The sequence below is a fragment of the Pseudophryne corroboree genome, chromosome 8, assembly GCF_028390025.1.
Source record: "Pseudophryne corroboree isolate aPseCor3 chromosome 8, aPseCor3.hap2, whole genome shotgun sequence".
Classification (NCBI taxonomy): Eukaryota; Metazoa; Chordata; class Amphibia; order Anura; family Myobatrachidae; genus Pseudophryne; species Pseudophryne corroboree.
The window spans coordinates 146,648,298-146,674,778 of NC_086451.1; the positions used below are offsets into that span (position 1 = coordinate 146,648,298).

The window sequence follows — 26,481 nt, forward strand, 5'->3', positions numbered from 1 at the left end:
ACAGCCGAGCAGACGAAGCTGCTAAGTTAGCAGCTGCTACCCCCATACCGACAGACACCACACAACTGATGGTATTCAATACCATCAACACACAAAAGTTGTGTGAGATGCAGAATTTGTGTTCCACACAGGAAAGAGCAGTCTGGAAGGCAAAGGGATGTGGCCAAGAGTCCTCAGGACTCTGGACGGATGGACATGGTAAACCAGTGGCCCCCAGAGCATATCTTCCATGTCTGGCTGAGGCAGCTCACGGGCTGACTCATCTAGGCAAGGAAGGGATGTGCAAATTGGTAAGAGCCTATTGGTGCGCCCCAGGATTCTCCTCTCATGCGAGTAAAAGAGCAATGTCATGCCTTACCTGTTTGAGAAAGAATATTGGAAAGGCAATACCTACAGAACCATCCCATATCCCACCTGCCGGCGGCCCTTTCCAGGTAATACAAATTGACTTCATTCAATTACCCCCTTGTCGGAATTTGAAATATGTACTTGTTTGTATAGATGTTTTCTCAAATTGGGTCGAAGCATTTCCTGCAGCTACAAATACCGCTATGTTTACTGCTAAGAAAATTGTGCAGGAATTTGTATGTAGATATGGTATCCCTAGAATAATCGAAAGTGATAGGGGTACCCATTTTACAGGTGATGTCTTTCAAGGAATGTGTAAGTTGATGGGAATTGATAGCAAGCTGCACACTCCGTACCGTCCACAGGCGAGTGCGAAGGTCGAAAGAGTGAACAGCACTATTAAAAATAAATTGAGTAAAGTGATGGCAGAGACAGGATTGACATGGCCAGAAGCTTTACCCATTGTATTGTACAGTATCAGAACCACTCCCAGGTCCCCTCTTAATCTGTCCCCCTTTGAAATCTTATTTGGTCGACAACCGCATGTCATGATTAACCCTCAGGATGATTTGAAATGTAACAATGAAGTAACTGTAAAGTACTTGATTAACATGAGTAAACAGTTAAGGAATCAAAATGATAATCTGAAGTTGGTGATTCCTGATCTACCTGATAGTAATTGTCATGACATTGAACCTGGGGATTATGTAATGATACGGAATTTTCTACGCTCAGGTTGCCTTATTGACAGATGGGAAGGACCATACCAGGTCTTATTGACTAGCACTACGGCATTGAAGGTTGCTGAGAGAGAGACTTGGGTCCATTCATCCCACTGCAAGAAGGTTGCTGATCCAGAGAAGTCCCGTGATAAGGAACAGACGGTAGAGGTTGTATCACTGGAGTGTCTGTTCCAGGAGGACTGAGGCGGCACCTGAGCCTTGAAGACCGAGAGCTGTTGTCGACTCCCCACTCCCTTTTATTGTTTTTCTCCACTTCCCATCCCCTCTCCCTCAAATGTATTTTTCCTCCTTCTCATTCTTCTTCGTCTCCTCCTCAAAGATGGACTTGCCCCAAGAGACTGTGATCCGGATTTTCCTGTTGACCATGATGTTGACCAGAGCAGTCTGTTCCGGCGAGAGTACCATGGAGGTCGAGAGAGGTTCTGGAATGGGTTCCGATTATGATGATGGAGGCGTAGTTTTCCAAGATCAACCTAACCAACAAGCAAAGGCGAGTATCAGAAAACGATCCGATAGCATTGACCATAGAAGAAATTGTGACGGATTGTTAGCTGAAGAAAATTGTATCTGTAGGCTCTGTAACAATGTCATTGAAGATGGGTGCATTAAGAAATGCCAATCCAGTTTTAATATCCATACGGACCGGCATCCATTGAGTGATTATCACTCCTTAGTGGGTAATGTATTAAACAAAACAGATTGTTGGGTATGCTCTCAAGTACCTCAGGGTCATAGCAAATCAGGGCTAGTACCATTTCCTTTAACGATAGGGGAGGTACTTGAGTTAAATGGTGGGAGACCGGTGGACCGGAGGTTTAATATCTCCAGCCCTCCTAGTTTGAAGCTCCACCAATACCACGTGGATAGGTCCCTATTATGTTTTAACATCTCCAATCCCAGAAAGCCGGGAAATTGGGAAGTATCATGGAGTAACCACACCATGACCTTTTCACATAGAGCAGATAGAATGCCTACAGATACAGAGCTTGTACGCCACATAGCCAGTAGAGGAAAATCTTTCCGGTATAGATACACCCTAGGAAATAGGATTACTAGAGTTGGAGAAGTATCACCAGGATACTGTGCACATATCGTACAGCCTGATACGTGCATTAAGCAGATGGAAGAATTAGGATCAGGAGAGTTCACCTGGAAGGTTTGTAACATGGTAATGTCCTTCTCCGTCCCATATGTTCTCCCCGATGATGCATATTTCATATGCGGGAGAAAGGCGTACAAGTGGCTTGCCCCAAACTCTGAAGGATTGTGTTATATTGGAAAAGTATTGCCTGAAGTGATGACTGTAACACATGACAAAATGAAAGACATACACCGTGGTGCCCAAGCTCCTTATACTCACACTCATTACGAGCACCTCGTTAAAAGACAACTGTCAGAAAGGTTAGAGCATCCGGCCTCTGATCTAATCCATGAATCCACCGGGATTCAGGTTCTGGTGGCGTTAGATTTCACTCGCACCGCTCGAGGAGTGATGAATTATAGATACATTTCCGCACTCGCCAATTTGTTAGATAATATCACTGAAATGTATGATGACACGTTTAGATACACTGGAAGAGAACTCCAAGCTTATAAAACAGAACTGGTACAGCATAGAATGGTTCTTAATTACCTCACAGCAGTGACAGGCGGATATTGTGTTACATTGGCAACACAGTACGGCGTGAAGTGTTGCACGTATATCACGAATAGCACCGAGGATCCGGTCGAGGTCATAGACCAAAAGATGGACGATATTCTCCAATTGAAGTGGGAATTTCGCCGAAAACACAATCTCACTCTTGCTGCTGTAGGTAATGAGCTGACTGGTTGGGTGTCATGGTTGAACCCGCGAAATTGGTTCTCCGGTTTAGGAGACTGGGCTCAAGGAGTCATAATGGATGTTGGGAAGTTCCTACTATGTATCTTAGGTGTCGTTATATTTATTGGATTGATATTTAGATGCGGGCAAGCTTTAATGAAGTGCAAACAAAGTACCAGAGTGATGAGTTTGAGGAGTGAGGAAACTGTAATTAACCTGGATTTGATTTACGACCCAACGATAGAAACAATGATGTGATGAAAATGCGATTTCTACGGTCCGTTTCTTTCACCTGTTTTTCTGCTTTTCTCCAAGATAAAAAGACCCCCTTGGACGAGGAAGTTGACGATATGTATACAGACAACGGATGGACCAAAGACGGAGTTTTGACCACTTGAGAAATGGACATTTGATGAACTTTGCCATGGATCCCCAGTTTCCCTAGTATTCTTAAATTTACGCTAGCCCAACATTTTTTGTAAATCTAATGGCATTGACAAAGCTTATTGCTCACGCTTAATGAGCAAAACAGCGCAAAGACGACGACTTTCAACTGATACCGAACAAAACTTCAACCGACAGATGTACATTAACCTGACATAGAATACCACCGCATTTACCGTAATTATGTCTTTTCTTCATTTCTACAACCCTCAGGTAATGGCACACATAGTATAGGGAATACAGGCACAGATATCAGCAATCACATATTCCCCCATTCATGTATCATCAACTAAAATGTGCTCCCCATTTTGTTCAAAATCCGAAAAGAGCTCGGTAAAGTTTGACAGCCCATCCACAGACCTGTACCACGGGATAAGAAGGAATTCAAATGTATACTTCGCAATACCTCGAAGCTTGATTTACAACACGTACGGCACGATGATACATGACCCCCCAAACATGGACTCATACACACATGCTTCTGCTATCTCACTAGGTCATACCCTCTTCACACCTACTCTCCTCTCTCCTCCCTTACCCAACCATGGAAATGAATTAACCCCTGACATATATTTTTCTCCTTTTGAAATGTTTTCAGGAAGTGGCAGTTATTATTGACTGCCAAAGGGTGGACTGTCAAAGTCAGAAAAATATCTCTATGCACACTACCATATTTGCACCTCACACAGGTCCGTGCTGCGCATGCGTACGCTCTCCCGTACGTGCGCATACTCACAGTCGCGGGCACCCGCAGGCGCATGGTATGCGTATTTACGGTAGAGTTTATGCGATCATAGCGTGCGACTCAATCATTACATATTTCCACAAATAATGTAATTTGTAGATTATGGTCCCTTTGATAGAATCTGAAAGTTTGGTTAATATAGAATGTTTATGAACAGAGGAATCCCTCTTTGTTTGATACGAAGGGTCAGATAGGAGTAATACAGTCACAGCCCACCTGTATGAATCAACCTATGACCTTTTGTTATAATGCGAAGCCGAATTCCTGTGTCCAATGAACAATGAGATTGTAGGGACCATTGAATTGTATTGTGTGTGGGGCATAAATAGCAGGCCGACCATATCCAACTTCACTCTCTTCAACGGTTCTCATTGCTGATAATCGGGAGCTGGATATCGAGGCGCATGCGATCGTTCCCCTTGTGCGTAAGTTTTCTCCGTAATCATATTGTCTTACTGTGAGCCATCTCTCTCTCTCTCTCTATCTCTCCCTCTCTCTCTACTCTTTCTCTCGTATTTTCCTTAAATTGTATTGTATTTTATTTCCTGTGTAGTTTATCTGGTTAGTTGGTTTATGTTATACTGTAGTGTATGCTTTGTACTGTGATTCTTTTTGCAAGTAATAGTCATAATACACATAATAGGTTTCGGACCCTAAGCCCAGGTATCTGTGTATTCTTTATAGTGTTAAGTATTCTCTGAGCGTCGGTGACGCTCAAGCAGCTTTGTAGTTAATCAGGTAACACAAGGTTGCACTTACACTTTGTCTCTACACTAAGGTTTACTGTGTATTTCATTGTTAGAGGTATAGATATAAAGGTTTAACGTTGTGAGCGTCTGCATCGCTGGTGATCTCCTCGTGGTCCCGAGCGCTGCTACGCTATAGCGAATCATTACGATAAGTCAACAGCCAATAGTCTGCCTGCCTGCGATCACCTGGCCGTGAGTGAACGTGACGCCTGAGCGTCTCGATCACGGCTAAGCGATCGATACGCAACTTGCGTACCCTTACGGTACTTCTTACGTAGATAGCGTACAGTGTTCTTGGACCTCATAAAGGGTTATATACACGATAAATATTTAGCTTTATCAACGGGATAATTAAAAACTCCCTTTTTTCAAAGGAGTATCATCATTTCTGCCATTACCTTGGTAAAGACCCTCGGTGCCGTGGACAGTCCAAACGGCAGTGTTTGGAATTGGTAATGGCAATCCTGTACCACAAATCTGAGGTACTCCTGGTGAGGATGGTAAATGGGGACATGTAGGTAAGCATCCTTGATGTCCAGGGATACCATGTAATCCCCCTCCTCCAGGCTTGCAATAACCGCCCTGAGCGATTCCATCTTGAACTTGAATTTTTTTATGTATGTGTTCAAGGACTTCAAATTTTAAATGGGTCTCACCGAACCGTCCGGTTTCGGTACCACAAACAGTGTGGAATAGTAACCCCGTCCTTGTTGAAGTAGGGGCACCTTGACTATCACCTGCTGGGAATACAGCTTGTGAATTGCCTCTAGCACAGCCTCCCTGCCTGAGGGAGATGTCGGCAAGGCAGATTTGAGGAAACGGCGGGGGGGGGGGACGCCTCGAATTCCAGCCTGTACCCCTGAGATACTACTTGAAGGATCCAGGGATCCACCTGTGAGCGAGCCCACTGATCGCTGAAATTTTTGAGGCGGCCCCCCACCGTACCTGGCTACGCCTGTGGAGCCCCCGCAACATGCGGTGGACTCAGAGGAAGCGGGGGAAGAATTTTGATTCTGGGAACTGGCTGACTGGTGCAGCTTTTTCCCTCTTCCCTCGTCTCTGTGCAGAAAGGAAGCGCCTTTGACCCGCTTGCTTTTCTGAAGCCGAAAGGACTGTACCTGATAATACAGTGCTTTCTTAGGCTGTGAGGAAACCTGAGGTAAAAAATGTTCTTCCCAGCTGTTGCTGTGGATACGAGGTCCCAGAGACCATCCCCAAACAATTCCTCACCCTTATAAGGCTCTATGTGCCTTTTAAAGTCAGCAACACCTGTCCAGTGTTGGGTCTCTAATACCCTCCTGACAGAATGGACATTGCATTAATTCTGGATGCCAGCCGGCAAAATATCCCTCTGTGCATCCCTCATATATAAGACGACGTCTTATGTTCGCAAACTAGTATCCCTGTTTGACAGGGTTACAGACCACGCTGCAGCAGCACTATCTGCAGGTCTCAGTCTAGTACCTGAGTGTGTAAATACAGACTTCAGGATAGCCTCCTGCTTTTTATCAGCAGGTACCTTCAAAGTGGCCGTATCCTAAGACGGCAGTGCCACCTTTTTTGACAAACGCATGAGCGCCTTATCCACCCTAGGGGATATCTCCCAGCGTAACTTATCCTCTGGCGGGAAAAGGTACACCATCAGTAACTTTTTAGAAACTACCAGTTTCTTATCGGGGGAACCCACGCTTTTTCACACTTCATTCACTCATTTGATGGGGGAACAAAACACTGCCTGCTTTTTCTCCCCAAACATAAAACCCTTTTTTTTTTTTTTTTTTTTTGTGGTACTTGGGTTAATGTCAGAAATGTGTAACACATTTTTTATTGCCGGGATCATGTAACGGATGTTCCTAGTGGATTGTGTATATGTCTCAACCTCGTCGACACTGGAGTCCGACTCCGTGTCGACATCTGTGTCTGCCATCTGAGGGAGCGGGCGTTTTTGAGCCCCTGATGGCCTTTGAGACGCCTGGGCAGGCGCGGGCTGAGAAGCCGGCTGTCCCATAGCTGTTACGTCATCCAGCCTTTTATGTAAGGAGTTGACACTGTCGGTTAATACCTTCCACCTATCCATCCACTCTGGTGTCGGCCCACAGGGGGGCGACATCCCATTTATCGGCATCTGCTCCGCCTCCACATAAGCCTCCTCATCAAACATGTCGACACAGCCGTACCGACACACCGCACACACACAGGGAATGCTCTGACTGAGGACAGGACCCCACACAGCCCTTTGGGGAGACAGAGAGAGAGTATGCCAGCACACACCAGAGCGCTATATAATGTAGGGATAAACACTATCACTGAGTGAATTTTCCCCAATGGCTGCTTGTATAAACAATATTGCGCCTAAATTTAGTGCCCCCCCCTCTCTTTTTAACCCTTTGAGCCTGAAAACTACAGGGGAGAGCCTGGGGAGCTGTCTTCCAGCTACACTGTGAAGAGAAAATGGCGCCAGTGTGCCGAGGGAGATAGCTCCGCCCCTTTTTCGCGGACTTTTCTCCCGCTTTTTTATGGATTCTGGCAGGGGTAATTATCACATATATAGCCTCTGGGGCTATATATTGTGATTATTTTGCCAGCCAAGGTGTTTTTATTGCTGCTCAGGGCGCCCCCCCCCCAGCGCCCTGCACCCTCAGTGACCGGAGTGTGAAGTGTGCATGAGGAGCAATGGCGCACAGCTGCAGTGCTGTGCGCTACCTTGGTGAAGACTGAAGTCTTCTGCCGCCGATTTTCCGGACCATCTTCATGCTTCTGGCTCTGTAAGGGGGACGGCGGCGCGGCTCCGGGAACGAACACCAAGGACGGGTCCTGCGGTCGATCCCTCTGGAGCTAATGGTGTCCAGTAGCCTAAGAAGCCCAAGCTAGCTGCAAGCAGGTAGGTTCGCTTCTTCTCCCCTTAGTCCCTCGTTGCAGTGAGCCTGTTGCCAGCAGGTCTCACTGTAAAATAAAAAACCTAACATATACTTTCTTTCTAGGAGCTCAGGAGAGCCCCTAGTGTGCATCCAGCTCGGCCGGGCACAGAAATCTAACTGAGGTCTGGAGGAGGGGCATAGAGGGAGGAGCCAGTGCACACCAGATAGTACCTAATCTTTCTTTTAGAGTGCCCAGTCTCCTGCGGAGCCCGTCTATTCCCCATGGTCCTTACGGAGTTCCCAGCATCCACTAGGACGTCAGAGAAATAAAAATTTTAAAAAAGTGCAGTCCCCCCCCCATCCCAAACAGAACCAGCCCCGGGCTCTTTGCTAAAATACAGCGAAGAGATTGACTAGGGGTCCCCTGTATTTTAACAACCAGCATAGAGCTCTTGGACCGGTCCTGGTTCCAAAATTACGTGGGGGAAAAGACGTAGGGGTCCTCCGTAATTTTTGGAACCAGCACCAGGCTCCACTAGTCAAGAAGATAATGCCACAGCCGGGGGATACATTTATATAGGTCCCTGCGGCCGTGGCACTAGATGTTGGTAATGTTTTAGGTGTGAGTTTACAACTCGCACCCTATTACATTGCATGAGTTGTATGTTTGTAATGACAAAACATCTGGATGTGAGTTTTGCCATTGCGAGTTTTGGGCTTGCAGGAAACATGCGAGTGTGCATGTTCCCACACCCTATTACATTGGTCGAGTTTACAAAATGTGCATGTTTAGCGCTAAACTCGCACATTTATACAAACTCGCACCACATTACATACGGCCGCTACTATCTAATCCAGTGATTTTCAACCTTTTACAACTTGCGGCACCCTGAACAGGATTTAAAAATTGCCAAGGCACACTCAAATATAATGGTGATACATGGTGCAGTTGCGTGTCCTAGGATGTCATGTCGCAGCTTCTCCATAGGTAACGCCTGAGCCACATCTGAGAAAGCCAGAAGAGCCCAACACTGCCCGTGCCCGAAATTAGAACTGGCTCTGCAACCACTAAACCCACCAGTATTGACCGTTCCAGGGCCCCGGTAGCGGCAAAACCCTGACGGGCCTGGCTGTGCTTCTATGGCGGCACACCTGGAGACTGCTCAGGGCACACTAGTGTGCTACGGCACAGTGGTTGAAAAACACTGATCTAATCAAATGTATTTAAATAAATTAAATTTTAATGTTCAACTCAGCTCTATTTCAGTGGTTTAGCGGACAGAAAGGTATTGTAAATACATTTTAGTGTGGAAGTCTTCACATTTTTATTTTATGTCTAACCAATAAAAAGTAAAAAACTGTTAAAACGTTTAGTAGCCATGAGAATTCCTATTACAGGGGATCCATAATGGTGTCGAGTTCTTTATATGTCTCCATTCACAATGTCAATGTTTAGTAGGTCAACGTGAAAATGTGGGCATGTTCATTAAGTGACGTTGTTCATTATGTTCACACCGAAAATGTTTACATTGATGTAGTGTTGACACTGTTGAAATGTTGACAGTGTCTTCTTATTGTAATTCTACCTCTAACCTTAACAATGACCCTAATGCTAATGCAAATGTCAGCATTTGGATAATGCTGACATTTAATATGTCAAAAATTTTCAGGTGTCAACATTTATGATTAACCATGTCAACATTGTAACTGTCCAAATAGTGAATGCATCCCTTGGTGTAAAAAGAAAAATGTCAGCATTACCAACAAAGAGTGCTGCAATACAGTGGCGCCACGAGGGGCATGTAGGCAGCACCAGGGTGTCACACTCCTAGTGGTGACACCAAAATGCTAGCTCCTCCTAAGTAACAAAGAACCGGGTGCTACACTGTTACATTACGTGCAACAGTCTGCTCCTGTCACAGTGTAGGAGTCGGCAGTGCACCCAGACGAGTCTCTGGGGCAACCCAGCATCTCCAGGAATGCTGAGCACACCCTGAAAGTGCTGAAAATGAGGTCAGGCTGTGAGGCCACACCACATTCCCATGAGGTCACGCCCCTCTTCGAGTGTGAGCACATTCAGCAGGCTCAGAGGACCCCAGTGACACTCATGCTGCAATATAATAAAATAGAAAGTATGTTTACCTGGAGTTGGTTTGTGTCCAAATATTCCATTAAAAAATGCTGGCATTCTTATACTGCCTCCAATATCAGAGCCTACCCCAATAACTGATCCACCGGAAGCCAGGATACAGCCTTCTCCTCCTGAAATACAGGTATACAAAAGGAAAGTTATTTTATATATTTATATATATATAAAAATAAAACCAGTTGCTACGTGATTAAAAGTCCCAAGGTTTAAATAACCAATTTAACTCTGATAGAAAGGGATAAGGTAAATAGTGATAACACTCACTAATTGGAGCGCATTGCCTATTAAAAAGCAATCAAATACATTTGTATAGATCCATATAAAAATAGGATATTAATTACCTACCGGTAAATCCTTTTCTCGTAGTCCGTAGAGGATGCTGGGGTCCATATTAGTACCAGGGGGTATAGACGGGTCCACCAGGAGCCATTGGCACTTTAAGAGTTTAAACAGTGTGGGCTGGCTCCTCCCTCTATGCCCCTCCGACCAGACTCAGTCTAGAAACTGTGCCCGAGGAGACGACATACTTCGAGAGAAGGAATTACACAGATAGTGGCGAGATTCATACCAGCTCACACAACAGACAAATCCGGCTAACATGCCGGAAAACTCAGCACCAGCTGAAACAGTACTGACACAGTAAATAAGGCAGAACTTGCCTAGGAACCAGGTAGAACTAAACTATAAAACCAATGCAGGAAAACAAAGCGCTGGGCGGGCGCCCAGCATGCTCTACAGACTACGAGAAAAGGATTTACCAGTAGGTAATTAAAATCCGATTTTCTGTTACGTCCTAGAGGATGCTGGGGTCCATATTAGTACCATGGGGATGTACCAAAGCTCCCAGAACGGGAGGGAGAGCGCGGAGGCTCCTGCAAGACTGCTTGACCAAACATGAGGTCATCAGAGGCCAAAGTATCGAACTTGTAAAACTTAGCAAACGTCTTCGAACCAGACCAAGTAGCTGCTCGGTAAAGCTGCAAGGCCGAGACACCCCAAGCAGCCGCCCAGGAAGATCCCACTTTACGAGTAGAGTGGGCCTTAACCGATTTCGGACACTGTAATCCTGCCGTAGAATATGCATGCTGGATAGTGAACCTGATCCAGCGTGAAATCAACTGCTTAGAAGCAGGACACCCAATTTTCTCGGGATCATAGAGGACAAAGTCAGTTTTTCTATGACGAGCAGTCCTCTTCACAAAAATCTTCAAAGCCCTCACAACATCCAAGGCCTCTGAAGCAATTGAGGAGTCAGTAGCCACTGGCACCACAGTAGGTTGGTTAATATGGAAAGCCGATACAACCTTAGGCAGGAACTGTGGACGAGTCCTAAGTTCCGCCCTGTCTTCATGAAATATCAGATAGGGACTTTTTACAAGATAAAGCCCCCAAATCCGACACGCATCGGGCAGAAGCCAAGGCCAACAAAGTGACCGCCTTCCACGTGAGAAACTTGATGTCATCCTCCAGCAGAGGCTCAAACCAAGCTGATTGTAGGAACTGCAATACCACATCAAGATCACAGGGTGCAGTTGGCACCACAAAGGCAGGTTGGATGTGCAGAACCCCTTTCAAAAAAGTCTGAACCTCAGGGAGGACAGCCAATTGTTTTTGAAAGAAGATGGACAAAGCAGAGATTTGGACTTTGATGGAGCCCAATCTCAGGCCCATATCCAGACCTGCTTGCAGGAAAAGGAGGAAACGTCCAAGTTGAAACTCCACCGCAGGAAATTTCCTGGATTCACACCAAGAAACATATTTCTTCCAAATACAGTGGTAATGTTTAGACGTTACCCCCTTCCTAGCCTGAACCAGGGTAGAGATAACCTCACTCAGGATAACCCTCCGAGCTAAGATTTGGTGGTCAACCGCCATGCCGTCAAACGTAGCCGTGGTATGTCTTGATAGGCGAATGGCCCGTGCAGTAGCAGAACCTCCCGAAGAGGTAAGGGCCTTGGATCCTCCAACAGAAGATCCAGCAGATCTGCGTACCAAGCCCTCCTTGGCCAGTCCGGAGCAATGAGGATTGCCAGAACCTTTGTTCTTCTCACCAGCTGAAGAACCCTAAGTAGCAGAGGAAGTAGAGGGAACACATACACTGACGTGAACACCCACGGCTTTACCAGTGCATCCACCGCCACTGCCTGAGGGTCTCTCGACCTGGAACAGTACCTCCGTAGCTTCTTGTTGAGGCGGGAAGGCCATCATGTCTATGTGAGGAACCCCCCACCAACCGGTTACCTCCTCGAACACCTCCGGGTGGAGGCCCCACTCTCCTGGATGGAGATCGTGCCTGCTGAGGAAGTCTGCTTCCCAGTTGTCTACTCCCGGAATGAAGATTGCAGACATCGCCACCGCATGCCTTTGTGCACAGAGGAGGATTCTTGACACGTCCGACATGGCAGCCCTGCTCTTCGTTCCGCCTTGTTGGTTTATGTAGGCCACTGTGGTCACATTGTCCGACTGCACCTGAACAGCCCAATCCTGTAGAAGGTGAGCTGCCTGCAGAAGGCCGTTGTACACGGCTCTTAGCTCCAGAATGTTTATTGGGAGAAGGGATTCTTGATCCGAACCTTCCTTGGAAGGTTCCCCCCTGAGCGACTGATCCCCAACCCCTTAGACTTGCATCTGTGGTTAGAAGGATCCAGTCCTGAACTCCGAACCTTCGACCTTCCAGAAGGTGTGGTAGTTGTAGCCACCAGAGAAACTAAATCCTGGCTTTCGGTGACAGACGTATCCTCTGGTGCATGTGTAGGTGAGACCCCGACCACTGGTCCGAGAGATCCAGCTGAAAGAGTCAAGCATGAAACCTTCCGTACTGCAGAGCCTCGTAGCAGGCAACCATCTTCCCCAGAAGGCAGATGCACTGATGAACCGAGACCCGGGTAGGTTTTAAGACATCCTGCACCATAGATTGAATCACCAATGCTTTCTCCACCGGCAGAAAAACCCTCTGCACTTCCGTGTCTAGGATCATCCCCAGGAAAGAAAACATCCTTGTCGGCTCCAGATGAGACTTTGGAAGGTTCAGGATCCAACCATGCTCCTTGAGCAGCTGTGTCGTGAGTGCAAAGGATCGTAACAACCTCTCCCTGGGTGCTGCCTTGATCAGGAGATTGTCCAAATACGGGATTATGTTCACCCCCTGCTTGCGGAGGAGAACCATCATTTCTGCCATCACCTTGGTGAAGATCCTCGGTGCTGTGGCCTGAAACTGATAGTGATCGTCCAACAGTGCAAACCTGAGATATGCCAGATGCAGCGACCAAATGGGAATGTGGATTTACCAGAGACACCAGGAACTCCCCCTCCGTCAGTCCTGAGATGACAGCTCTCAGCGATTCTATCTTGAATTTGAACTCCCTGAGATACGGGTTCAAAAACTTTAAGTTCAGAATTGGCCATACCGAACCATCCGGTTTCGGTACCACGAAAAGGTTCGAATAATAACCTTTGTTCCACTGCTGAGGTGGTACTGGAATAATGACCTCTGACACCACCAATTTTCGGATGGCCTCCAGAAGAATTGTTCTGTCTGCCGGCAGAGCTGGCAAGCCTGACTTGAAGAAACGGTGAGGTGGGGTATTTTGAAACTCCAGTTTGTACATCCTGGACACAATATCCAGCACCCAGGGGTCCAGGCCAGACGACACCCAGACGTGGCTGAAACGCCGGAGTCTCGCCCCCACCTGACCTTCTTCCAGGCCTAGCTGTCCACCGTCATGCGGAGGACTTGGGGGTATCAGAAGCAGGCGGGAGCAGGTTTCTTTCCTTTGGCATGACCACCTCTGAAGAAGGTGTTCGAAGTCTTGTTCTTTCTAGGCCTTGCGAGCCGAAAGGACTGCGACGTGGCTGGTGTAAAAGGCTTCTTCGTAGCCGGTGAAGCTGAGGGGAGAAAAGAAGACTTACTCGCGGTAGCCGTGGCAATCCACACATCCAGCGCCTCCCCAAAGAGAGCCTGACCTGTATAGGGTAGGCCCTCCACACTTTTCCTGGATTCCGCATCCGCAGACCATTGGCATAGCCAGAGACCCCTGCGAGCCGAGACGGACATAGAGGAGATCCCCGCAGCCATGGAACCCAGGTCCTTCATGGAACCTACCAGGAACCCTGCAGAATCCTGAATATTCCGTAAAAATAAATCAACATCACCTCTATCCAGCATAGACGATTCCTCCTGCAGAGTGATTGACCACCTCGCAATAGCTTTTGCAATCCAAGCACAGGCTATAGTAGGCCGTAATATAGCCCCTAAGCCGTGTAACTGGATTTTAGGGTAGCATCCACCTTACGATCTGCTGGGTCCTTCAACGCGGTAGATCCTGGGACTGGCAACACCACCTGTTTGGACAGCCTAGAGACACAGGTGTCGACTATCAGCGGGGACTCCCATTTTTATCTATCTTCCTCTGGGAAGGGGAAAGCAACCAAGACCCTCTTAGGGATCTGGAATTTCTTCTCCAGAGTTTCCCAGGCTTTTTCAAAGATAGCATTTAATTCTTTGGATGCCGGGAAGGTGAGGGGGGCCTTCTTACTGTCTGTGAAAAAGGCCTCCTCTACCTGCTCAGGAGCGGTGTCAGAAAGGTGCAACACATTCCTTACACCTTCAATCATCAACTGCACCCCCTTAGCAAGTGAGGCTGTCCCCCTCAACACATCCCCGTCATCGTCTGCAGTATCAGAATCGGTGTCCGTGTCATCCTGCATAAGTTTGGCTAGTGCACGTTTATGAGAATCTACCGCAGGGACCCAGAGGAAGCAGTATCAGACCATACTACCATAGAGGATTGCAGGACCTGAGTGGCATGCTCAGTCCTAGCAACTGAGAAATAGTCCTCCTCAGAGAGACTAACCATTACGGCTCTCTAGCTGGGACTGAGCTACAACAGGGCAATCCTGATTACATGGTATGCAGTCTTCCAGGGAAGATAAATTCTCTGCAGCATATGAAACTGTGTCCCTAGACATGTTTGCACATACACACCAATCACCCCACAAACACACAGGGTACTAGGCAGACAGAGTTTCCCCCCAAGAATGGCAGAGAGACACAGAGATTGGAGCCAACCCACACACAGCGCTATTAGAGGTATAGGGAGACCCTAACCCGGCGCTGACTGTGTCCCTCAATAGGTGACACAACCTTTACACAGCCTCCCCTCCCTTCTACAACCCCCTGGTACCGTAGAAATAGCTGGAGTTGCTCTGGAGGAGCCTGTTCATCCACTGGCACCGAGCTGCAGGCAGGAAAATGGCACTGAACGCTGCTGGGTCCACTCTGAGGAGAAGCTCTGCCCCCTTAATGGCGCTGTCTTCCCGCTCTTAGTAGATTATACTGGCCTGAGGATTTTATACTGGCTTGGATCCGCAGACCCCGACAGGCTTGCTTAGGTCAGTGTAGGGTCAGGTGCTGGCTCAGGGCGCCCCTCACAGCACTCCTACCCTTAAGCCGCCCTCTTCACACTGACCCCCCCGCTTGTAAGGGGGGACAGTGACTCACTCGCCACACTTCAGCTCTGCAAGGGGGTGGCGGCTGGCTGCCGGGGTGAGCGTTCCCCTGTGGCGGGGCATGATCTGTCCCTTCTGGAGCTCAATGTCCAGTCAGCGGAGTCAGTGGCTCAGACCCCGCAGGGTGGACACTGCTTCCCCCCTCAGTCCCTCGATGCAGGCAGGCTGTTGCCAGCAGCCACCTGAAAAAAAAACAAAAAAAACTCTAAATAAAACTTTTCCAGAAAAGCTCTGTAGAGCTCCCCTAGCTGTGACCGGCTCCTCCGGGCACATTTTCTAAACTGAGTCTGGTAGGAGGGGCATAGAGGGAGGAGCCAGCCCACACTGTTAAACTCTTAAAGTGCCAATGGCTCCTGGTGGACCCGTCTATACCCCATGGTACTAATATGGACCCCAGCATCCTCTAGGACGTAAGAGAAAACACATTTATTCACAATAAATACAAAATATAATAACTATCAAATATCAAAATCAGTATGCCACAATTAGAAAATAAGAAAACACAGTGCAATATGCAAGGTTGTGATACTAATATTTCTAAACTTAGTCATAAATAATGGGGGGGGGGGGGGTAGAGCTGGGCTACACTTCGCCTGCGCTACCCGCCCTTAATCTGGCTATACTTGGGTATATGATGTATGATTTTGTTACCCCTCTGATTTTCTATGTGTGAGCTATATATGCAATTAGCAGGCTGTGGTCTCAGATGTCAGACACCTGTTGAAGCTGCAGCAAACAATACCTCCTGGTCACAGTGTTGTTAGCACCTTGGAACAGCATACCAGAAGAGACCTTTTTCAATCCTAATGCATTACTTCATCATTGTAGTCTAGAAACGGTTTCCTCAGAGGGTATACGAAGTCCTTTACGTGTCTCTCTTATTTAAACTGGCACATGCTAATCAATTTTAAGTTCATTGAATGGATAATTTGTATCACATGTCTAGTCCATTAGAACCATGTATGTGATTTAGTCAGGGTCGAAACTACGATTTCTGTTACCCAGGGCAAGACAGCAATTTGCCCCCCCAAAAAATAAATAAATAAATAAATAAATATATAAATATATAAATAAATAAATAAATCACCCCACATTTATGACATAAATTTAATATTCAATTTGCTCCCTACCACAGTTATAGCACAGTTTATAATGGGTCAGACTGCAAAAAAAAAAAAAGGGGGGTCTTACATTAGGATGGGAGTGTCCATGGCAGTCATGACACCCCCATACCCTGGTGACGTATTTCCTCACTATGTGTACATGGTATCAGGGCCAGGGTCGCTCACCAGCTGGTTCCCTTTTCAGCTTAGATGAGCAAAGCTTGCAGGTCCCACTCAGAGCACGGATATACTGTAGGGCAGCAGTGGACACAGAAACACCATACTGCCTCTGTAGCTCAGTACAGCATACCTCCCAACATGACCCTCTCCAGGAGGGACAGAATGCTCTGCTCCTGGACTTCCCTCTTAATGTATAATTGCCATCACCTGTGCTGAAACACCTTTCTTATCCATTAACCTGTTCAAAACAGGTGACGGCAATCTTAAATTAAGAGAAAAGTCCAGAAGCAGAGCATTGTGTCCCTCCTGGAGAGGGTCGTGTTGGGAGGTATGGTACAGCGCAGGTGGGGGATGACACCAAGCCATCACTGTCGCTCAGTACCGTGGCGGGATGCATTGGGGCCTCCTCTATAACTCCGCCTCCAGGCACTGTGAGCTCAATTTCATTAACCAGTCCAATGCAGGAGCAGGTAAAAGAGAAGGCAGATGTTAGTCACATAGAACCACATTCTCACGATAGGAGAAGGGACCAGCGGCTAATGCCATACAAACCCATAGAAGCTAGGTGCGTCAGGGCGGGCACCTTGTGCAACCCAGTGTACCTCGCAGAAAGAGATTTAACAATAGTAAGTCTACCCTAAATCTCCTTTTCTGCAGCGGCGTACACGGTGTTCCACAGGGAATACATCGGGAATGTCCTAAAGCAGTTCCTCAAGGGAGGGGACGCGCCTTAGCGGGTATGAGAACCAGGCATCCAAAGGAAGCATCCTGGGAGGCAGAAGTATCAAAGGCATAGAACCTAATGAACGTGTTCACTGAGGACCACGTAGCCGCCTTGCACAATTGTTCAGCGGATGCGCCACGGTGGGCCACCCAAGAAGGGCCAACAGACAGAGTAGAATGGGCTGTGATAGCAGCAGGAGCTGAAAGTCCAGTCTGTGCATAGGCTTGTGCAATCACCATTCTAATCCACCTGGCCAAAGTTTGCTTATTCACAGGCCAGCCACGTTTGTGAAAACCAAAAAGGGAATCTGACCTCCTGATAGAGGCAGTCCTCTGCATGTATATACGGAGAGCCCTTACCACATCCGAAGACCGCTCTTTGGAGGACAAACCAGAAGAGATGAAGGCCGGAACCACAATCTCTTGGTTAAGGTGAAAAGATGACACCACCGTAGGTAAATAACCAGGGCGAGATCTAAGACCCTGACATGTAAGTGGTGCGGCCCTTGAAGTCTTCTAAAAGCTTTTTCAGTGCTGCCCAGTGCAGCCTCCCTGTTAAGTGACCTGCTTCTGCAGGCACCAACTCAAAACTGAGCTCACAGTGCATAGAGGTGGGGTTATAGAGGAGGCCCCAATGCATCCTGGGACAGTCTAAAGCTTTAGCCTGTTGTTGCATGGATAAAGATCCATCTCTACACCCCGATGTTTCCCTGTGGAAACCAATGTAACCCGCTGCAGAAACACATTTATTATGAATTAATAAAGTTAATTCTTTACTGTTGCCTTGCATTTTGCTATGATTTTGCATTTTGTGATGCTATGCATTTTAAAATCAACTTTTATGCTGATACAGGTTGAGTATCCCATATCCAAATATCCGAAATACGGAATATTCCGAAATACGGACTTTTTGAGTGATAGTGAGACAGTGAAACCTTTGTTTTCTGATGGCTCAATGTACACAAACTTTGTTTAATATACACAGTTATTAAAAATATTGTATTAAATGACCTTCAGGCTGTGTGTATAAGGTGTATATGAAACATAAATGAATTGTGTGAATGTAGACACACTTTGTTTAATGCACAAAGTTATAAAAAATATTGGCTAAAATGACCTTCAGGCTGTGTGTATAAGGTGTATATGTAACATAAATGCATTCTGTGCTTAGATTTAGGTCCCATCACCATGATATCTCATTATGGTATGTAATTATTCCAAAATACGGAAAAATCCGATATCCAAAATACCTCTGGTCCCAAGCATTTTGGATAAGGGAGACTCAACCTGTACTCATTTAGGATATCATTTTTTTATTTATGTATTATGACCACTGTTATCTGCTTTTAATAGGAATACAAAAATAAGATAGTAGTTTAGAGAGAATTTTGATTTATTTACTTATGTTGACATTACAATTTATCTAAAGAACGCACATTGGGGGTCATTCAGAGATGATCGCACGTAGCAACTTTTTGCTGCTCGTGCGATCGCTTGTGCAGCCCTGCTATGCTAAAAAACGTTTTGACTAGCTCTGCAGTTACTTACCCTGTGCGATGGATCCGGCGATGAAGGTCCGGGAATTGACGTCAGGCATTCACCCCCCAAACGCCTGGACACGCCTGCGTTCGGATCTCCACGCCCGGAAAACGGTGAGTTGATGCCCCGGAATGCCTTTCTCCCATCAATCTTCTTGCAATCGCCACTGCGACCGCTTTCTTCATACGCGGAGTCGCTTCCATCGCCGGGCAACGCTGATTAACCGCAGCGTGCGAACGGGTCAGGATGACCCCCATTGTTCTAATGGACTAGACAAGTGATCCAAATTATCCAATCAATGGACTTAAAATTGATTAGCAAGTGCCAGTTTAAATAAGAAACACATAAAGGACTTCCCAAACCCTCTGAGGAAACAGTTTCTAGACTACAATGGAGTAACGCATTAGTATTGAAAAAGGTCCCTTCTGGTGTGCTGTTCCAAGGTGCTAACAACACTGTGACCAGTAGGCGTTATTTGCTGCTGCTACAAGAGGTGTCTGACATCCGAGACCACAGCCTGCTAATTGCATATACACACAGAGAATCAGGAGGGGGGGGGGGTGAAGGAGATTTATGGTTCGAACTTACCATTGTTAAATCTCTTTCTGAGAGGTACACTGGGATCCACAGGGAATAACATTGGGGTGTAGAGTAGGATCTTGATCCGAGGCACCAACAGGCTCAAAGCTTTGACTGATCCCAAGATGCTCAGCGACTCCTACTCTATAACCCCGCCTCCGTGCACAGAAGCTCAGTTTCGTTAACCAGTCCAGTGCAGTAGCAGGCAAAAGAGACGACAACCGTTAGTAGCCACGTACACCACATTATCACAACATGAGGAGGTATCAGCGTCTAATGCCATACAAACGCAAAGAAGCTAAATGTGTCAGGGTGGGCGCGCTGTGGAACCCACTGTACCTCGCAGAAAGAGATTTAACAACGGTAAGTTCTTACCATAAATCTCCTTTTCTGCAGCAGGGTATACTGGGTTCCACAGGGAATAACATTGGGGATGTCCTAAAGCAGTTCCTCATGGGAGGGGACGCACTGTAGCGGGCACAAGAACCGGGCGTCCAAAGGAAGCATCCTGGGAGGCGGAAGTATCTTAGGCATAGAACCCTATGAATGTGGTCACTGAGGACCATGTAGCCACCTTGCACAATTGTTCAAGGGTCGCACCACGGCGGGCCGCCCAAGAAGGTCCAACAGATGGTAGCAGGATCTGGAAGGACAGCCTGTACGTAAGCATGTGCAATCACCATTCTAATCCATCTGGTCAGGGTCTGCTTATTCGCAGGCAAAGCCACGTTTATGAAAACCAAAAAGGACAAAGAGAGAATCAGACTTCCGAACGGAAGCCGTCCTCTTCACATAGATACGGAGAGCCCGTACCACGTCCAAAGACCACTCTTTGGATGACAATTCAGGAGAGATAAAAGCCGGAACCACAATCTCTTGGTTAAGGTCGAAAGAAGACACCACCTTAGGTAGATAACCAGGGCGTGTCTGAAGGACTGTCCGGTCACGGTGATAAATCAGAAAGGGAGACAGACAGGATAAGGTACCCAAGTCTTAAACCAGTCTAGCAGAGGCAATAGCCAGCAGAAACAAAACCTTAAGAGTAAGCCACTTAAGGTCTACAGACTCAAGAGGTTCAAATGAGACTCTTGCAAGGCCTCCAGAATCACCGACAAATCCCAAGGAGCCACAGGCGGGACATAGGGAGGTTGAATCCGTAACACACCCTGAGTAAATGTATGAACATCAAGCAGAGTCGCAATTTTTCTCTGAAACCACACCGACAAGGCAGAAATATGAACCTTGATGGAGGCCAGACGAAGGCCCAAGTCCAGGCCCCGTTGTAGGAAAGCCAAAAGTTTGGCTGTACTAAACTTGTAAGCGTCATGATTGTTAGCTGCGCACCAAGCAAAGTAAAAATACCAGACCCTATGATAAATCCGAGCAGAAGCCGTTTACAGGCCTTCAACATGGTTTGACTGACCGCCTCAGAAAATCCTTTGGCCCTCAGAACGGAAGCTTCAAGAGCCACGCCGTCAAAGTCAGCTGGGACAAATCCTGGTATACACAAGGGCCCTGAACGAGGAGGTCTGGACGTGTCGGAAGTAGAAGAGTATGCTCTATCGAGAGACCCTGCTGGTCGGAGAACCAATGCCGTCTGGGCCATGCTGGAGCGATCAGACGCAGGATTCCTCCTTCTTGCTTAAACTTCCTTATCACTCTGGGTAGAAGTGACACCAAAGAGAACACGTACGGCAGCCGAAAGTTCCATGGAATTGCCAGTACATCCACGAACGCTGCTTGAGGATCCCTTGTCCTTGCTCCGAAGACCGGAACCTTGTGATTGTGTCGAGACGCCATCAGGGCTACGTCTGGTAGGCCCCGCTTGTCTACTTGAAATACTTCTGGATGGAGGCTCCACTCTCCGGTGTGTAAGTCCTGACGATTGAGGAAGTCCGCTTCCCAGTTGAGGACCCCCGGAATGAACACTGCCGAAATGGCTGGTAGATGGCGTTCCGCAGCCTGAAGAATCTTTGACACTTCCCTCATTGCCATGCGGCTTCGAGTGCCGCATTGATGATTTATGTACGCCACAGTGGTGGCGTTGTCCGACTGTACTTGAACAGGTCTGTTCTGTATCAGATGCTGGGCCAGGTTCAGAGCATTGAACACTGCCCGCAATTCCAGATTGTTTATCAGGAGGAGAGACTCCTCCTTGGTCCACTGACCCTGAAGGGAGTGTTGCTCCAACACCGCACCCCAACCCCTCACACTGGCATCAGTCGTTAGAAGGACCCAGTTGGAGATCCTAAAGGGATGACCCCTGCTCAATCGTTGGTCCTGGAGCCACCAGTTCAGTGACAGACGAACCTCCGGAGACAATGAGATCATGTGAGACCTGATCCGGTGAGGCAGGCCGTCCCACTTGGCAAGAATCAGCTACTGCAGAGGGCGGGAATGAAATTGAGCATACTTCACCATGTCGAAAGCAGACACCATGATGCCTAGTACTTGCATCGTTGGGTGAATCGACACTCACGGACGAGAGAGAAAGCATCGAATTCTGTCCTGACGGTTCAGGATCTTCTCCTGAGGCAAGGCCAAACGCTGGTTGAGAGTGTCCTACAATGCCCCCAGGTGCACCATGCTCTGAACAGGGACCAAGGAGGATTTCCTCCAGTTGATGAGCCACCCATGGACTTGCAGAAACTAGACCGTCAGATCCGGATGACGTAGGAGAATTTCTGCGGAATTCGCCAGGATCAGCAAGTCGTCCAGATACGGAAGGATCCTGACACATTGACGGCAGAGTAAAGCCGTCATTACCGCCATGACCTTCGAGAAGACTCGCGGAGCCGTGGTCAAACCAAAATGTAAAGCCGAAAATAATGGAGGTTGCCTATAGCAAACCGCAGGTACTGCTGATGCGACATGGCAATAGGAATATGGATATAAGCATCCTGTATGTCCAGGGAGACCATATAGTCCTCAAGCTCCAAAGCTAGAATAATAGAGCAAAGAGTTTCCATCCGAAACTTGGAGACTCATCATTCGGATTCGGGACTAGGAACAGCAGTGAATAGTACCCCTTGCCTCTTTGAGCCAGAGGCACCGGTACTACCACTCCTGTGTCCAGGAGGGATTGTACCACCAAATGAAGAGTTTTTGCCTTCAAACGATCCAAAGCGATGTCTGTCAGGCAAACTCGATGAGGGGGATGATTCTTGAAGGATATGGCGTATCTGTGAGTGACGACTTCCCGTACCCAGGCGTCTGACGTGGTCGTCAACCATTCCTGGGTAAACCTTAGAAGTCGGGATCCACCAGGGGGAGGCCCGCCCCGTCATGCAGCAGGCTTGTCTGATTTGGAAGCAGGCTGACGGAAAGTCCAGGCACGTTTAGGTTTGGGATTAGTGGTTTTGGAAGTGCGAGCCTGTTTCGGGTACGCCTGACCCTTTGCTTTACCTGGAGGACGAAAGAAACAAAAGGAAGTACTCTTAACCTTCGGGACAGAAGGAGCAGTACTAGGTAGACACACCATCTTAGCAGAAGCTAAGTCAGCCACAATCTTGTGGTGCTCATCACCAAGAAGAATGTCTCCCTTAAAAGGGAGCACCTCCAGGGTTTTCTTAGAGTCCAGATCCACAGACCGGGACCGCAACCAGAGAATCCAGCAAGCCAAAATGAACGAAGTAGAAGCCTTGGCCGCCAGAATACCAGCATCAGAAGCCGCTTCCTTAATGTAATGAGATGCTGTGACAATGGCCCTCATTCCGAGTGGATCGCTAGCTGCCGTTGTTCGCAGCGCAGCGATCAGGCAAAAAAATCGGCACTTCTGCGCATGCGTACGGGCCACAGTACGCACACGCGAAGTACTTTCACACAAAACTATGCAGTTTTACACAAGGTCAAGCGACGCTCTTCTGTCGCTCTGTTGATCGGTGAGTGATTAATAGGAAGAAGGTGTTTCTGGGTGTTAACTGGCCGTTTTCAGGGAGTGTGTTAAAAAACGCAGGCGTTACAGGTAAAAACGGGGGAGTGGCTGGCCGAACGCAGGGCATGTTTGTGACGTCAAAGCAGGAACTAAACTGACTGAGGTGATCGCAAGGTAGGAGTAGGTCTGGAGCTGCTCAGAAACTGCATGAAAATTTTTACGAGCAGTTCTGCTAACCTTTCGTTCGCAATTCTGCTAAGCTAAGATACACTCCCAGAGGGCGGCGGCCTAGCATGTGCACTGCTGCTAAAAGCAGCTAGCTAGCGATCAACTCGGAATGAGGGCCAATATACGAGACATTGTCTAGCATTATCAGAAAAGTTGGACGGCAGCTCTGCTTCCACCTCCTGAGCCCAAGCTTCAATAACTTCTGCAGCCCAAGTAGCTGCAATAGTGGGTCGATGCACAGCTCTTGCGAGGGTGTAAATAGCTTTTAAGAACCCTCCACAGGCTTATCCATCGGTTCTTTCAGAGAGGTGACGGTAGTTACAGGCAGAGCAGGACACCACCAGCCGCCCCACTTGCGAATCAACCGGCGTTGGCGTTTCCCAATTTTTACTTAGCTCCGCAGCGAGGTGATAGCGAACCAGCATCTTCCTGTGAGGTGTGAAATTCTTTCCTGGATTTTCCCAGGATTCCTGACATATGTCAACTAAATGGTCAGAATGAGGCAAAACTTGTTTAACAACCTTATGACTTTCAAGCCTTTCTGGATTCTTAGAAATAACAACAGGTTCTGGGTCATCATCAATTTGAGAAATCAGCCTGAAAGCCTCCAATAAGTCAGGAACATCCACCTGCGAAACAGATTCCCCATCAGAAGCATCTGGGTCAGTGACTGAGGGGTCAGTATATATGCCATCTTCATCAGACGTTGGGGTATATTTACTAAGGTCCCGATTTGACCGAGATGCCGTTTTTTCTTCATAGTGTCATCTCGGTAATTTACTAAGCAAAAATCACGGCAGTGATGAGGGCATTCGTAATATTTTGGAAGTCCTAGGAAAAAATCAAAACTGCCGTGATGAAATACAAATCGTGAAAAAGTGCTAAAAAAAAAAAAACAGACCTGCTTTTTTATCCCGTGTTTGTATAGGCATGCACGGATCCATGAGATCCGTGCATGGTTTTCAGTGGGAAGGGGTGGGAAATGTTTTAATTTTTCCACAAAAAAAAAATGCGTGGGGTCCCCCCTCCTAAACCAAACCAGCCTCGGGCTCTTTGAGCCGGCCCTGGTTGCAAAAATATGGGGAAAAAATTGACAGGGGTTCCCCCATATTTAAACAACCAGCACCGGGCTCTGCGCCTGGTCCTGGTTCCAAAAATACGGGGGACAAAAAGCGTAGGGGTCCCCCGTATTTTTGAAACCAGCACCGGGCTCCACTAGCTGGACAGATAATGCCACAGCCGGGGGTCACTTTTATACAGTGCCTTGCGGCCGTGGCATCAAATATCCAACTAGTCACCCCTGGCCGGGGTACCCTGGGGGAGTGGGGACCCCTTCAATCAAGGGGTCCCCCCCCCAGCCACCCAAGGGCCAGGGGTGAAGCCCGAGGCTGTCCCCCCCATCCAATGGGCTGCGGATGGGGGGCTGATAGCCTTTGTTGAAAGTTATGAATATTGCTTTTAGTAGCAGTACTTGGAGAACCACAAGTACCAGCATGCGGCGGTAAACCGGGCCCGCTGGTACCTGTAGTACTACTACTAAAAAAATACCCCAATAAAGACATTACACACACACCTTGAAAGTATAACTTTAATGCATACATACACACCACCATATACACATACTTACCTTATGTTCACACGAGGGTCGGTCCTCTTCTCCATGTAGAATCCATGGTGTACCTGTTGAAAAAATTCTACTCACCAAATCCAGTGTAGAGGGCTCCTCGGATAATCCATTTGTAATCCACGTACTTGTAAAAATAAAAAAATGGGACACCCGACCACGAACTGAAAGGGGCCCCATGTTTTCACATGGGACCCCTTTCCCCGAATGCCAGAAACCCCCTCTGACTGATGTCTAAGTGGGTTTCTTCAGCCAATCAGGGAGCGCCACTTTGTGGCACCCTCCTGATCGGCTGTGTGCTCCTGTACTGTCTGACAGGCGGCACACGGCAGTGTTACAATGTAGCGCCTATGCGCTCCATTGTAACCAATGGTGGGAACTTTGTGGTCAGCGGTGAGGTCACTTTCGGTCAACCGCTGACCTCAAAGTTCCCACCATTGGTTACAATGGAGCGCGTAGGCGCTACATTGTAACACTGCCGTGTGCCGCCTGTCAGACAGTACAGGAGCACACAGCCAATCAGGAGGGTGCCACAACGTGGCGCTCCCTGATTGGCTGAAGAAACCCACTTAGACATCAGTCAGAGGGGGTTTCTGGCATTCGGGGAAAGGGGTCCCATGTGAAAACATGGGTCCCCTTTCAGTTCGTGGTCGGGTGTCCCGTTTTTTTATTTTTACAAGTACGTGGATTACAAATGGATTATCCGAGGAGCCCTCTACACTGGATTTGGTGAGTAGGATTTTTTCAACAGGTACACCATGGATTCTACTGGAGAAGAGGACCGACCCTCGTGTGAACATAAGGTAAGTATGTGTATATGGTGGTGTGTATGTATGCATTAAAGTTATACTTTCAAGGTGTGTGTGTAATGTCTTTATTGGGGTATTTTTTTAGTAGCAGTACTACAGGTACCAGCGGGCCCGGTTTTCCGCCGCATGCTGGTACTTGTGGTTCTCCAAGTACCAGCTTGCGGGGGAGGCTTGCTGGGACTTGTAGTACTGCTACTAAAAACAATATTCATTACTTTCAACAAAGGCTATCAGCCCCCCATCCGCAGCCCATTGGATGGGGGGGGACAGCCTCGGGCTTCACCCCTGGCCCTTGGGTGGCTGGGGGGGACCCCTTGATTGAAGGGGTCCCCACTCCCCCAGGGTACCCCGGCCAGGGGTGACTAGTTGGATATTTGATGCCACGGCCGCAAGGCACTGTATAAAAGTGACCCCCGGCTGTGGCATTATCTGTCCAGCTAGTGGAGCCCGGTGCTG

General features: G+C 47.7%; 1 protein-coding gene across 1 annotated transcript in view; it reads right to left on the minus strand.

The window, feature by feature from the left end:
• The window catches only part of FAAH2 (fatty acid amide hydrolase 2), a 376,430-nt gene that overhangs the window by 231,377 nt on the left and 118,572 nt on the right, over positions 1-26,481 (minus strand). The window contains exon 4 of the mRNA XM_063936990.1: positions 9,852-9,971. Coding sequence (XP_063793060.1) covers positions 9,852-9,971 — 120 coding nt within the window. The remainder of the gene's footprint in view (positions 1-9,851; positions 9,972-26,481) is intronic.